At 40.1% G+C, this 14466-nt stretch overlaps 1 protein-coding gene across 5 annotated transcripts in view; it reads right to left on the bottom strand.

The window, feature by feature from the left end:
* Positions 1-14466, bottom strand: part of PIEZO2 (piezo type mechanosensitive ion channel component 2) — a 213865-nt gene that overhangs the window by 136703 nt on the left and 62696 nt on the right. For all 5 annotated transcript variants that reach the window (XM_083622436.1, XM_083622440.1, XM_083622438.1 and 2 more), the window contains exon 3: positions 159-284. In XM_083622436.1, the coding sequence (XP_083478562.1) occupies positions 159-284 (126 nt within the window). The remainder of the gene's footprint in view (positions 1-158; positions 285-14466) is intronic.

Below are 14466 nucleotides of genomic sequence, written 5' to 3'. Positions count from 1 at the left end.
AATTACATAGCCATAATCCTAAATAAAGCACTTTCCTGAAGCAGTTTTACGACAAATCCTAGAAACCATGACAACAAAACCAGTATTGGTGATAGTCACAATATCCTTCCTACATAAAGAGCTGTGAAGAACATTAGAAAAATAAAAAGGATACTCACAGTTATAATCAGGTTTAATACTTTTACCAGCTTCAAGGCTGTTTATTGTGATTTGAAATACGATGTGCAGAAGCAGAAATGTTAGACTCATGAAGCACAAGGATTTTAGTAACCGGCCTGTATGCCCTAAAAGACACAAAACACAAATCAGAGCTAGTTAATGTGACAAAAAACATTGGCACAGATAAAACTGCAAGAAGTGCTAAAATATTTATGCATATAAAATATATTGTAAAGGCGGATGAAGTTTTTTAAAAAAGCACAAATAAGAAATACTTCCAACAATGTTCCAATCAGTGTTATCTTCACAGTTGTAGCACCCTGTTCCACCAAAGTCAAACACACACACACACACATATTCATATTATACATTATGCCTATGGGATAAATTAGGCTAAATGGGTATCAAGCCTTCTTCAAATTCAGTTAAATATTGGATAAAACATTTGTTCTGATGATAGACAAACCACACATTTGTTTCTATATGTTAATAATAATAATAATAATAATAATAATAATAATAATAATAATAATAAAATTTATTTATACCCCGCCCATCTGGCTGGGCTTCCCCAGCCACTCTGGGTGGCTTCCAAAAAAAATATTAAAATACTGTACTACATCAAACATTAAAAGCCTCCCTAAACAGGGCCGCCTTCAGATGTCATAAAAGTGTGATTACACATACATTTCTTTTTCCTTGCTGCAGATAATATATGATAACAAATCTTTAAGCCTGCCTTTTTCCATTCCTTATGATAATGTACTGATTCAAAAAAGAATAATTAATATGAATCTAAGGTATCTTCTTTCTTTCTTTCTTGAGAAGGAAGCTCGGATAAAATTTGTAGTAAAAAACACATGATTAAAAAAACAACTAGATTCAGAAATCCAAACAGAACAGGAGCTAAATAAGAGGAAAAATCCTATTCACTCTAAACCTTTTGCAGGACTTCCTGTTTTTTTGAGAGCTTTTCGTGCCCAGAATAGTATTAGAAGCTGCATCCTCTGCATCAATAGACAATTCCACCCTTCAAGCCAGTTACACTCTCTAACTCATAAGTTGGCCTAAGCAAGCTGCCCAATTTGTTAACAAAATATTATGTCAGACAGGACTTGCACCATTCTCATTATTTCCAGAGGACTGTTTTCAAAATTCAAAACATAAAAACAGCAAACTTGTCATGTATCTACTTCTAATCAAGTAAGGCACATGAATGAAATAAAATCTAGGGGTAATATAATGCATGCTTATCACTGGATGGCATCATAGCATGAACCCATTAGTATGTGAACTGCGAAATTGGTTTTCCTGCAAACCACACAGCCCTATGTCTCAATCATTTAGGGCCCCCAAAGCCTTTCTACCTCCACCAGAGTAGGTGGAGGCAGGCAGGCACAGGCCAGAAACAAAATACGGTGGATAGCACAGCTCTTTAGAACTTTACTCCAGGCCCATGCCCTGTGGTTTGGTCATGCAAATGCAGGACTGTGTGGCTGACAGTCATTGTTTTCTTGTGGCGGTGGCACTCTCTGGTGGCAATAGCAACTATGGCAGGAAGGTACATGTGCAGTACAGGAATAAAAGCAGGAGTAGATTGGTCTGGTGGGCAGACTGGGTACAGGCAGGCATACTGCTGCCACTGGAATATAAGCCATGCTAAAAATAAATGGGAAAGATGGAGGGCACAAGGAGAAGGGAACGACAGAGGATGGGATGGTTGGATAGTGTTCTCGAAACTACCAGCATGAGTTTGACTAAACTGCGGGAGACAGTGGAAGACAGAAGTGCCTGGCGTGCTCTGGTCCATGGGGTCACGAAGAGTCGGACACGACTAAACGACTAAACAAAAACAACAACAAAAATAAATACTGATATAGGTTTGTGGGGAGACCCCCCTAAACCCAGGAAATTAATGAATGTCAGAATGTAGCTAATATTTGGGATAGGAAGGGAAAATGCAAACTGTAGACCTGTGACAGACAAGGAATCCTTGGGTGGGCTCATGCAAACCAGCCTGGCTGGGCTAGTTAAATGCAGAGCCATCAAGAAACAATACTGGGCCATTGAGGGCTATTGGCAATGCAAAAGAACTGTCCTTCCCCACCCCAGCTCTGAGGAGTGGACAGAGACAGGAGAATTGACAGGTTACCAAGGTGATGGGCTGGGAGTGAGGTAACAGGAAAAGTGTGTGTGTGTTTTTTGCAAAGAACAGAAGGCGCTGCTGACTGTAGAGGCTGCAACCCAGAGACTGGGCAGCATGGCTGACTGCTCTTGACTCAAGTTGGCTGAAGCTGTGAGAGAAGCAAAAAGAGACACCCTGGAGATGTAATTCTGTGAAATCTAGTCCTCTCCATGTAATTCCAAGTGTATAGAGATGTAAAATAAATCATATATTTTAAAAAGCTACAGCCTCTGCTGTGCCCTGAATTCACAATGGAAACACGACCCTGGGTGAGTTCCTGGAGCCCCTGGAATCTTGCTACCACTGGCAAGTAAATTTTAGAATAAAGAAGCATTGCTGTTAGATCCAGTATGGTATTCTTAAACCTAACCCTTGAAGAAGTCTGATATAGTCGCTGGGTGTGTAGTGTCATTATATCGCTTAGTCACAAAGTAACACTGGGCTAAATTGCATCTTTGCAGAATCAGGGGTATCCAGTTACTGTTCTGTTTTCGTTGTAGAGAGACAATAGTTGTTTAGCTTCCTCACAGATTATTCTCTATGCCTTCAATGATAGCAGATTTGCCTCTCTTCTTCAGGCCGAACCAAGCAGACAAACTCCAGAAATGTGTGGAAAGAGTGTAAAGTCAACATGGAAGTACATGACATTGCTACAGATTACAACCAACGTTTTCAGTTCAAATATTAGTCAGCATTATAAACAGGAAGCAGAAGTTCAACAGACGGTGCCATATTCTTCACTGAAGCTATGTTTCAAACGACAGTAGACAGACTCTTACGGGCATTCACATAGGATATCATACTTTATTCTACATAATGTAAGAGGGGAAATGATATATATATATATATACTTGTATATTGTGGCTTGCAATCCTATGAACTCTTGCCTGAGATAAAGCCCCTTACCTGGGATAAAGCAATTATGATCATGATTGTAGCAGCTGGAGAAACTGCAGATATGATCATATGAATGGATGCCAACTGCCTCTGTAAATTCTGTGATTTTTACTGTGCCATTTTTATTTACATGCATAGATGATCATTTGAAGAAAATAAGTGGGGCATACATATAAGCAGAATAGTGTCAACATAAAGCTCCCACCCTTGCTAATTATGTCTTTATTCAGTATAGTCATTCATTCATCAGACTGTTGATGAGCTGTTACACTGGCATTCTATATTCACAAAGTATTCATACTTTCAACACTTAAAGATAAACATTAACAGCATTTGACAGAATAAAAGCTTGGGGAAATTCTAAACTCATGCGTCAGAACCTTGACACATGAAAACAAACGCACTGCTAGAATTGTTGGCATCCGTCTGTCCTGAGAGACAATCGAGTGTGCCTCCAGGCGTGAAGTCAAATGACTACTTTTGCAGCAGCAAAGTGACTTCTCTGGGACACAAGCCTGAGCAGTGTCTATGGAGGTCCTGGGATAATAAGATCCCTCTCTTGGAAACAACGCCTCCCCCACCAACATTTTGGTGCAGATTCCACATGTTCCCTCTAGCAGCAAACTCAGGAGGTTGAGTGCTGACAGGATTCAAGTCAAAACAGGGTCACTAAGAAACAAAAGGTGCATATCAACATATTCAGGAAAACTATTGTGTTACACAGAAGTACAAAATATTTTGTTTTAAAAACTCACAGAAGACAACAAATCAAAATCTCAGGAAAGAAGGTCAATGGACTTCTGAATCCTTAGTTTTCAGATGGAAAAGAAAAACTGATGTACTGTATGGCAAAAAGGAGAAGAATGAATGACTTACATGTGTGAATTTAGAATTTGAATTATATAGAGTAGGCTTCATGGGATAAATCAGGGGTAGGCAACCTAAGGCCCGGGGGCTGGATGCGGCCCAATCGCCTTCTCAATCCGGCCCATGGATGGTCCGGGAATCAGCGTGTTTTTACATGAGTAGAATGTGCACTTTTATTTAAAATGCATCTCTGGGTTATTTGTGGGGCCTGCCTGGTGTTTTTACATGAGTAGAATGTGTGCTTTTATTTAAAATGCATCTCTGGGTTATTTGTGGGGCATAGGAATTCGTTCATTTTTTTTTCTTTTCCCAAAATATAGTCCGGCCCACCACATGGTCTGAGGGACGGTGGACTGGCCCATGGCTGAAAAAGGTTGCTGATCTCTGGGATAGATGCACAAAGACATACATCTCTTGGAAGTTACTGGACTTGATGACCCTGTTGCCTCCAGCTTTAATTATAAAATGACCAGTTACCACAGTATGGTCAGACTATTGCTTGGCATTCAACTCTGAACATAGACATTAAATGCTAAATTAAGGAAAGCAGTGAGATGGCTGGAGGTAAGAAGAGCAAACAAGACTTGCATTATGCTTTCTATTTCAAAGGAACAGTTGAAGCAGAAGAACTCAATGTGGTAAAAGCACTATTAAGTACTCTTGCTGGTTGCCTCCGCAGACACAAATGAATTGGCAAGAAAACTTTTTCTGCTAATAAAAAGTATCCCATGGGCATTCTGGGAAATCCTGGCACTGCCACATTTCTATCTCGATGGCCTGCTTCACTGGGTTTTACTACAATGATTAAAGAATCAATGCCTTGTAGACAGCTTGCTTCCCAGCAGACGCACAAGTGGGTGGTGCCATATCCTGTCCCCAGGGGATCTTCAGATTCTAATGGAGATAGCTGTATAGCCAAACTGAATTTCTGGACATAATGCTTAGAGAACAGCAGTGATTAAGCACGCACACTACTCCCACCCAACAACACAACACACACAAAAGGATATGACCAAGACAGCAAACATAATAATTGCATATGCCAGAACATAGACTATGGGATCTGGATCAAATGCCATCAGATTTCAGGATATTTGGCATCTCCAAGGTGGGTCTGTATCAGGAAGCAAGGGACCCAGAATCTTTTAAATGGGTCAAAGAGAGAACATATTCAATACACAATGCACATTAACTTATTTGAACTCATAATTAGGAGAAGGTTTCTAATAGAGCAAGAAACACTGGTCCATGAAAGGCCCAGCAGGGCAGCACATGCAAAATATGCAGACATGTTTTCCCAACAATAATTAATTATACCTAGTCAGGCCCTGTGCATGCTAAGCACAGTGTGGTGTGTTGAGACAATGCAGAATATTCTCTCAACCTACCAATGCAAGGAAACAAAGACCACAAATTAACCTGAATACTTTGATCAATAACTTCCCATCTGCGTGTGATCAGTTCTCCCAGAATGACTTAATCTATGGCATCTTACCCTTGTATGAAGCCAGACACAACAGGTTACAATCCGGCTCATGCGCTAGTCAATCACACAAGATTTTGGTGATGAACTACAACCTTCACTTGAGTCAGTGCTGGTCATTTGTTTAGTACTTTATGACTCTATAGTCTTAGATTTTACCATTTAACAATGTTTGAATTGTTTTAGTGTGCACAGACTAGATATTTTTTACAAATTGGTGGCTTAACGGTATTCTTATAAATAAATAAATAAATAAATAAATAAATAAATAAATAAATAAATACTGGGAGACCAGGGTTCAAATCCCCATTCAATCACAAAGTTCACTTGGTGACCTTGGGCCAGTAGCTGCCTTTCATCCTAACTTACCACACAAGGTTCTTATGGGGATTATATGGAGATGTCGAGAGCCAGTGTGAGCTCCTTGGAGAAAATGCTCACACTCATATAGAAAATGTAGAGGGGGTGGTGGCAGAGGAAATATTTGGTATTACTTAATAGCCACCCATCAGAATCTCCTTACAATCTTACTCGGCTATGAGTGATCACCAAAGAAGAAGAAGAAGGAAACAAGGTACTACATCAGTATCTGGGCTAGAACAAGGTATACTGGTGCCCAAGGGAAACAACACAAAATGCACACAGTCAACCACATATTTTATTATGTGGAAGGTTAACAGCAGTTGTGATAAAAAGATAAAACCAACTGCATATCATTTAAAGATTTCTTTCAATTGCGGTAACATTACAATTAAATCAGGAACATAATTAAATTAAATCAGGAAATCATAATTATTCAAATGCTTATTACAGCAGTAGAAAACTTGTAGACAACTTGTAAGTATAATGTAGACAATTTAATAACACACAGCATAGAGCAGTATTGATAGACTTAATCAGGGGTTTCCAAACTTTCTTTCCCCCATGGACCACCTGAAGAATGCTAAGGGTCATGGTAGTTGTGGCAATTGTAATGAGATGTGCTGGATGCTGAATGATTTTTATTTATATTTTTATGAACATGCCACCTGAAAGAATTGAATCACAGTTTGGGAACCCCTGGAATAAACTATTAAATATCAATCCATGTATCACAGCCAATAAAGTTATAAATACATAAAGTTATAAATAAGACAGTAAAATCTGGAAATAAAAGGTTTGTACTAGTAAAGTATAGATTTTAAATTTATGTATATGCTGCAATGAAGATGTTTTGTTGTTTGGGGTCATGCAAAAGCATCACCGTTTAGATGGGAGCTGCCTGCCAGATAATTCATTTTTCATATTGATAGTTCAAAAGCCAAGAGCAATTGTGAGTGTGATACGAAAAAGAGAAGGCAATTTTATCCTATCATTAAAATGTTTATATGTAGGTGGATCCTATTAAAAAGGTAGAAACTGAATATTGGTCTTTCCTTTACATTAACATGAAGGACCAGAAGAACAATGACATGGGCAACCTACAGAAGAGTTTCAGACATGAAATAAGTTTTCAGGAGTTCTCTGCATTTTAACAAGCAGAATCACTGAGGCAATACAGTAGTTAATGGGTAGTCAAGAAACAGAGGATGGACATACCCAATAAGAAAAAATATTTGCCTTCCAGGATGTCAAACATTAGCCATATTTTGTTTGAGAAGAGGATTTGAAAATAGAGTAAAATAAATAAAAATGCTTCATTTGCTCATGCTTTCTCCAACCATTTATTTTCTACTTAGTATTTTAAATTAATAATATAGGATGTTATCCAATCAACTTATTATAGCTGCACAATATTTCTCCTTTCCCCCTCCTTCTTTTCTCCCCATGTATTTCTCATGCTCTCCCCAAATCTGCTCCGGAGGGTTAGAACTTGGGAGAACCCACAGAACTAGTCATTAGTACTTCTGTCCTTTCTGAATAACGTCTTAGTTTGTTACCTCCAATCCATCACTGCACCCAGACACTGATTTAGAACAGATTTATTGGCATTAGTTGAAAAAAAGAAACAGAGTTGGGTGTCATCCGTATATTACTGACATAGCATTCCAGAACACTAGATGACCCAGAAGTTTCATGTACAGTGGATGCTCGGGTTGCGAACATGATCCGTGCAGGAAGCACGTCCGCAACCCGCAGCGCCGCGTCTGCGCACACGCGGGTCACGATTCAGTGCTTCTGCGCATGCGCCGAAACCCAGAAGTAATCCGTTCTGGTACTTCTGAGTTCAGAACGGTGTGCAACCCGAAATCACGCAACCTGAGGTATGACTGTAGATGTTAAATGTCATGAGGGAAAGGGCAGAACCCTGCAGAACCCCATAAGCTGGTGGGAAGGGTTTAAACTATAGTCTCCCAGTGCCACCTTCTGGAATGTCCTACCATACAAGATAAAAGTACTGCAGCAGAATATTCCTATTCTCATACTTGCCAAATATTCCAAAGCAGCATGGATAAGAGTATAAAATGCTGATGAGAGTTTCAGCAGAAATACACTTTTAAAAAAAACAACAACCACCATTTGTGGCCAATAGGATGCGCCTCCATTTCCCCCCAACCATGCAGCCACAGACAATAAATATGGTGTTTCTTGGGCAGAAACAGCAGCATCTAATCTGTCTTTCCATATGCTACATACCAATCCATTCATATTTTCCGTATCTCCATTTTAAAATTAAATCATTCTAAATAATATTTATTATCTATAAAGCACCTCCAAAGAACACGTATCGTAAAAAAATTGTGCTGAAAGGAACAGCTTTAACAATCTGAAAAAGGGTTTAACAATCTAAAAAGAGAAGACTCTAAAGAAAAAGAAAGGGATTTTTTCCCAAGGGAGAGCAATTTTCAAATTTCAAAATGCTTCTTCAAGAAAGGTATAAAAGTAACTGCTACTGCTTTCATCTACAGTTAAGTAAATATATGTTGGTAGAAAAGAGGGCTTTTTAATCTTTGCTATCCACATACACTTCTAAAATGACAGTTTGCTAAATACCAGTCATACTAACTGTACTCAGTTTTTCAAACCACCAAGACAGAATTTGGAGTAAAATTCTAACTATGAAGCCAAAAAGCAATAATAATTACACTAACAGTGCAGTTACTGTACCTTGTCTGATAGTTTTGCCATATACAAAGCCTGACCATAAAATGGGTTATCAAGTTCTTTATGATATGCCGATTTGCTTGTGATATACTGCCAATTTATAATATTAATCAAACTGTGTAACAGGAGAAGCATGATGCCAAATGCACAGAACATCTTGATATGCAAATACAATGTTCATGGTGCTTTAGAGTCCTTTCCTCATTGATTCTAACCACGATGACACACATTACTTGACTTGTACAAGAGTGCACAGGTTATGCAATATTTGAAGTAGGTTTCCCATGGCTAAGTATATTTAAAAAGAAATCAGTTCTCTGGACCATAATTAACTGCTTCAGTATTACTCAAATTCAAAGAGGGGAAAAAAGACAACAGGAAAAATATCCTCAAGCACATATATAAAAACTGAAAGAGAAAGTAATTTAACTTTAAGAGATCTGTGGAAAGGATGACAAAAATAAAAGGAATTTTTACTGTGGTTCCCATTTTCCAACTTCCAAGAATTGCTGAAAAGATTTAAGCTTCCCTGTCACATACACCAATAAAATCCCAGACTCTTTCCATAACAAGTAAAACCCATTCCTATGAACATCCCACATATTTAGATATTTTCCCAAAGGTGTATAATCACGATTAATACAATACATATCATTGTGCATCTATTAATTGGGTTTTGGCCCAAGAAAGTATGTGTGTTAGGTCTTTAAATGTCACAGTGCAAGGCTCTGCTGTTTTATCTCATTTTACCATGTTCTCCAATGACTGAAGTTGTAAGACAACTACAGTATAGAAATGATAAGTCATTTAGATTTCAGATGAAGTCTATCATTACGCCTTTGCAACTTCAGATCCATAAAGGTTCTTGGTGTGCAATATAGAGTGGAAACAAAAAGCCTGTTCACATATCACAGGTGGTCGGACTTGAAGTGTGAGCACAGTATCCACCACCAGCCAACTATTCTCCAGTCATTGGTAAAGGGCCAGTAATGTATTTGGCCACCTGAAAACAATTAGGAGGGTTCTATAATAAAATTGACACTCTGTTTCCGACGCAACTCTAGACACAGCTGCAAACAGATCACAAGCTTTATATTAACCTAAGTTTAGGTTTATATGTAACTATGACCTAGGAAAACAATAATGATAATGATAAACTGATTAATCAAAAATTGAAACAAAACCTATTTTCTTATGGCAACATCACAAGAGAGGATAGGAGGGGGCCAAATAAACCCAATGTTTAATGAGACTACTGACTTCATGGCTACAACATAGCTAGAATACCACACTGAAAAATTCAAAGAGAGATTGTCTTGTCTAGACAGAAACTTCTTATCTACCTTACAAGCAAAGCTATTGAAAATTTGGATTAAAACTACAAGATCCAATGGTTCCCAGTAAGATTCCTGTGGAGGCAATAGGTCATAATTGGCATTCCTATTGAATCAGAGATTATAGAAGGCATCAGATTGGAGAAGACCACCTCAGGCCATTTCTAGTTGCTGACTGTACTCTGCAGAGAGCAGAGTTCTCCTGAAACACAAGATAATCTGACTTCTCTGACTGGCCTCTGACAAATGCAGATTAACTTCACTGCTACCTCTGTTACGATGTTGCTGCTTCTACTGCAAATTGAATGTGGCTTACGTTTTCCTTTCAGATTGCAGCTGGTTTGAGAGAAAATGCACCAAACACAAGTATTTCTCAAGAAATCACAGGATAGCTCTGCATTCATGGGCAACATAATGTGTACAAGGATTCAAAATCCAGCAGTGGGAGTGCACTGCAGCCAGGGTAAACAGTAATGTGTACACAGCCTAAGTCTTAGCTGAGAGAAAGGAGCTGAAAATGTATAATGGTGTGTTTGTGGGAGGGCATCTTGGCATCAAGGGCTATGCTGGGAACTCGACAAAAAGCCTTCGTGAAATATATATTTATTTAAAAGCACTTATAAAGGACTTAATATTTTTTAAAAATCTAATCAATGTACAGCATAAGAGCAATGAACAATATAATAAAAACAAAAATACAACAAACCCAGTAAAACAGAATAAAAGCAAATACAAGCCAAAACAGGAATTCAAGACATTCAAATAAATAAATAAATAAATAAATAAATAAATTTGACCCTAGGCTTCTTGCTATCTCTCAAATGGAGTACATCGGCTACAAATGAATACTTTTGAATTCTATTCTGATGCTACACCAGTTTTCCTTCTCACAGAAACTCGGATATCTGCTTCATTCACTATAGTTTGAATGTGTCTGAATTATCCAATTTTGGCCTGGTGAATTTCCTCTGGAGGTAACATACTTTATTAGGAATATTTAATATGAAATGTGTTACTGAAAGTTTGATTTAAAGCCCTGATCTTCTTTATTGTACTATGACACTATTATCAAACCTACAAGCACCAAGGCCTCAAGTCATGGCACCTGATCTTTTGACTCTAACAAAAATGGCTGCAAGTTAGGAGTAGGTCCAGGCAGCTACTGAAAAAGACAAAAATCTAAATATTGAATTGTGCTGTGCCATAATTTTTTTGGAAGAAGTAAGCATGTCAAAGCAGTTTGGGAAGCCAAGCTAATATTCTGTGGTTTCTATACATTTGTTCTTTATTCTGGTATGAAGAATTACAATACCACTGCTTCTACCATGCCAGCAACACATGTTCCAATATTTACTCAAGTTTTAGATTACATATCCAGTGTTGTACCGATTTCTATTTTGGTCCTACACTTAATACCGTTGAGAGTGGATTGATCTGACATCCGGGTGATTTAAATAAATGTGTTAAATTACCCAAGAAAAATAGGCTGATTTGAAACCATTGATTCAAAATCAACCCCTCTCATTTTATTTCCTGAACTAGCATGCATACTGACTATTGACTGGAAAATGCATGTCAGTGAGTCAGCAGTGGCTTGGTGGATTTAGAGGTTACATCAAGAGCCACTGTTGGTTTGAATACTCTTTCTGTCTACATATCATATTGTGTTGCTTTATAGCATATAAAGTAAGCAACATATTGTCATCTTATTGTATATTAGGAACACAGAAAGCTGCCCTGTATTACATTGGCCCATATATAGCTTAGTCTTGCCTCTCCGGAGTTTCAGACTGGAGTCATTCCCTGTCCTACTTGGATATATTTACACCAAAAAAATGGTTTTCCTGCCTACTGCTCCCCCACCCACCCTGCCTGCCTGTCCACATCATGAAAATCTGTATTTGAAAGAATACAGAGACTGTGGGGACCCAGCCAAAGGCCCATCCAGTCCAGCACCCTGTCCTCACAGTGCCCACCCAGATGCCTGTGGGAGGCCTCCAAGCAGGCCTCAAGCACAAGAGTACTTCTTCCAGCAACTGGTATTCAGAAGCCATTGACTCTGGAGGCAGACCAATAGCCATCATGGTTAGTAACCATCAGTCTCTTCCATGAATTTGCCTAATCCTCTTTTTATCTAAGTTGGTGGCCAAATATTTTACTCTTGATTTTGTTGTACAGTGGTGCCTCGCAAGACGAAATTAATTCGTTCCGCAAGTTTATTCTTCTTGCGAGTTTTTCGTCTTGCGAAGCACGGTTTCCCATAGGAATGCATTGAAAATCAATTAATGCGTTCCTATGGAGACCGCCTTCAGACCAGGTCCGGGGACAGTCTGTCCCCGGACCTCTTCTGAAGGCTGGCGGGGGGAGAAGGACTTTTCTCCCCACCGCCAGCCTTCAGAACAGCCTTCTGAAGGCTGGCGGTGGGAAGAAATGCCCTTCTCCCGCCGCCAGCCTTCAGAAGAGTTCCCCCAGGGCTGCCTAGGCTGCGGATAGCAGCCTGCTGCCCCACACGAGGGGCGCTCTTAAGCAGAGCGCCCCTCGCGCGGGGCAGACATTCGCAGCTTGGGGAGCCCTGCAGGAGTTCCCTGCAGGGCTCTCCAAGCTGCGGATAGCAGCCTGCTGCCCCGCGCGAGGGGCGCTCTTAAGCAGAGCGCCCCTCGCGCGGGGCAGACATTCGCAGCTTGGGGAGCCCTGCAGGAGTTCCCTGCAGGGCTCTCCAAGCTGCGGATAGCAGCCTGCTGCCCCGCACGAGGGGCGCTCTTAAGCAGAGCGCCCCTCGCGCGGGGCAGCAGGCTGCTATCCACAGCCTAGGCAGCCCTGGGGGAACTCTTCTGAAGGCTGGCGGCGGGAGAAGGGCTTTTCTTCCCACCGCCAGCCTTCAGAACAGCCTTCTGAATGTTGGCGGTGGGGAGGAAAACCTTCCTCCCACCGCAAGTCTTCAAGACAGGTCGGGAACAGAGGAGAAGCGCTGCGCACCTTCCCCTCTGTTCCTGGACCTGTCCTGAAGGCTTGCGGTGGGAGGAGGGCTTTCCTCCCCACCGCCAACATTCAGAATGCTGTTCTGAATGTTGGCGGTGGGGAGGAAAAACCCTCCTCCCACCGCAAGCCTCGGGAACAGAGGAGAAGCGCTGCGCGCCTTCTCCTCTGTTCCCGGACCTCCCACCGCAAGCCTTCAGGACAGGTCCAGGAACAGAGGAGAAGGCGCGCTGCGCTTCCCCGCTGTCCCCGGAGATTTCCCTGTGGGCTTTCGTCTTGCGAAGCAAGCCCATAGGGAAATTCATCTTGCGAAGCTGCTAAAAAATCGGAAAACCCTTTCGTCTTGCGGGTTTTTCGTTTAGCGAGGCATTCGTCTTGCGGGGCACCACTGTATACCAGTTCAAGAGGCATTTGAGCTGGAAAGTGGTTTAAAAGATTTATATAAATAGACATTCTAAAATTCCTCCCTATTGTTACAATCCCAAACCTTGGTTAGAAAAGATTTTTGATTACTTTGTTTTAGTCCTTTAACTAGCCCAGCACCATAGAATAATATTTAATGATATTATTATTTGAATAAATTTCAAGCGTATGGGCAAGCCTTCTTTCACTTTTATTTTTAAGACAATGCCTAGTATTTTTAAAAACAATATTTTCAAATTAGTACATATTTTTACAAAGTGGCAGAGTTCCTGATCAGTCAAGGGATAAATTAACCAACAGCCATGTTTTAGAAAGGTTAGTGGGCTCCTCCCCACTGCCCGCAATTACTTTCACTACCTGCTTTTTCTCCAGAAAAATATTTGTTTAGCATTTCTATACTGATTCTCTGCCATCAAAAGAGCACTCAAGTGATGCACAGCACAGCACATAACACAATAAAGGCCACATCAACAAACATTAATATCATTTCTAAAAATCAATAAAATAAATGCACTTAAAACCAGCCCTAAAAAAGTTAAAGATAAAATTAAATTTAAAAATAAAAACCTTCAATCAACTTTAAAGTTGTTCCTCAAGAGCCACATTTTGATAAGCTGCTGAAACAATAAATAAAAAAATTGTCCAGTAGCACCTTAGAGACCAGCTAAGTTTGTTATTGGTATGAGCTTTCGTGTGCATGCACACTTCTTCAGTGTGTATATAGTGGGAGGCTGGGGTGGGGTTTTTCTCAGAAGGGTAGTGGGAGATGGGTGATTGACTCAGTGGGTATGGTGAACCTGTTGACGACTGTTAATGACCGCAATTAGTCCTACAGGAAAAGCAAGGGATAGTATGCAGATGACCAAAAATAATCTCCCACTACCCTTCTGAGAAAAACCCCACCCCACCCTCCCACTATATATAAGGGTCTGGTGACTTCTGTTTCAGTGTATCTGAAGAAGTGTGTATGCACACAAAGCTTATACCCAGAACAAACTTAGTTGGTCTCTAAGGTGCTACTGGACTGTCTATCTATCTATCTATCTATCTATCTATCT

Source organism: Podarcis filfolensis (assembly GCF_964270895.1).
Source record: "Podarcis filfolensis genome assembly, chromosome: 7".
Taxonomy (NCBI): domain Eukaryota; kingdom Metazoa; phylum Chordata; class Lepidosauria; order Squamata; family Lacertidae; genus Podarcis; species Podarcis filfolensis.
The sequence above is the reverse complement of the archived record's forward strand: the minus strand, read 5'-3'. Positions and strand labels throughout refer to the sequence as shown.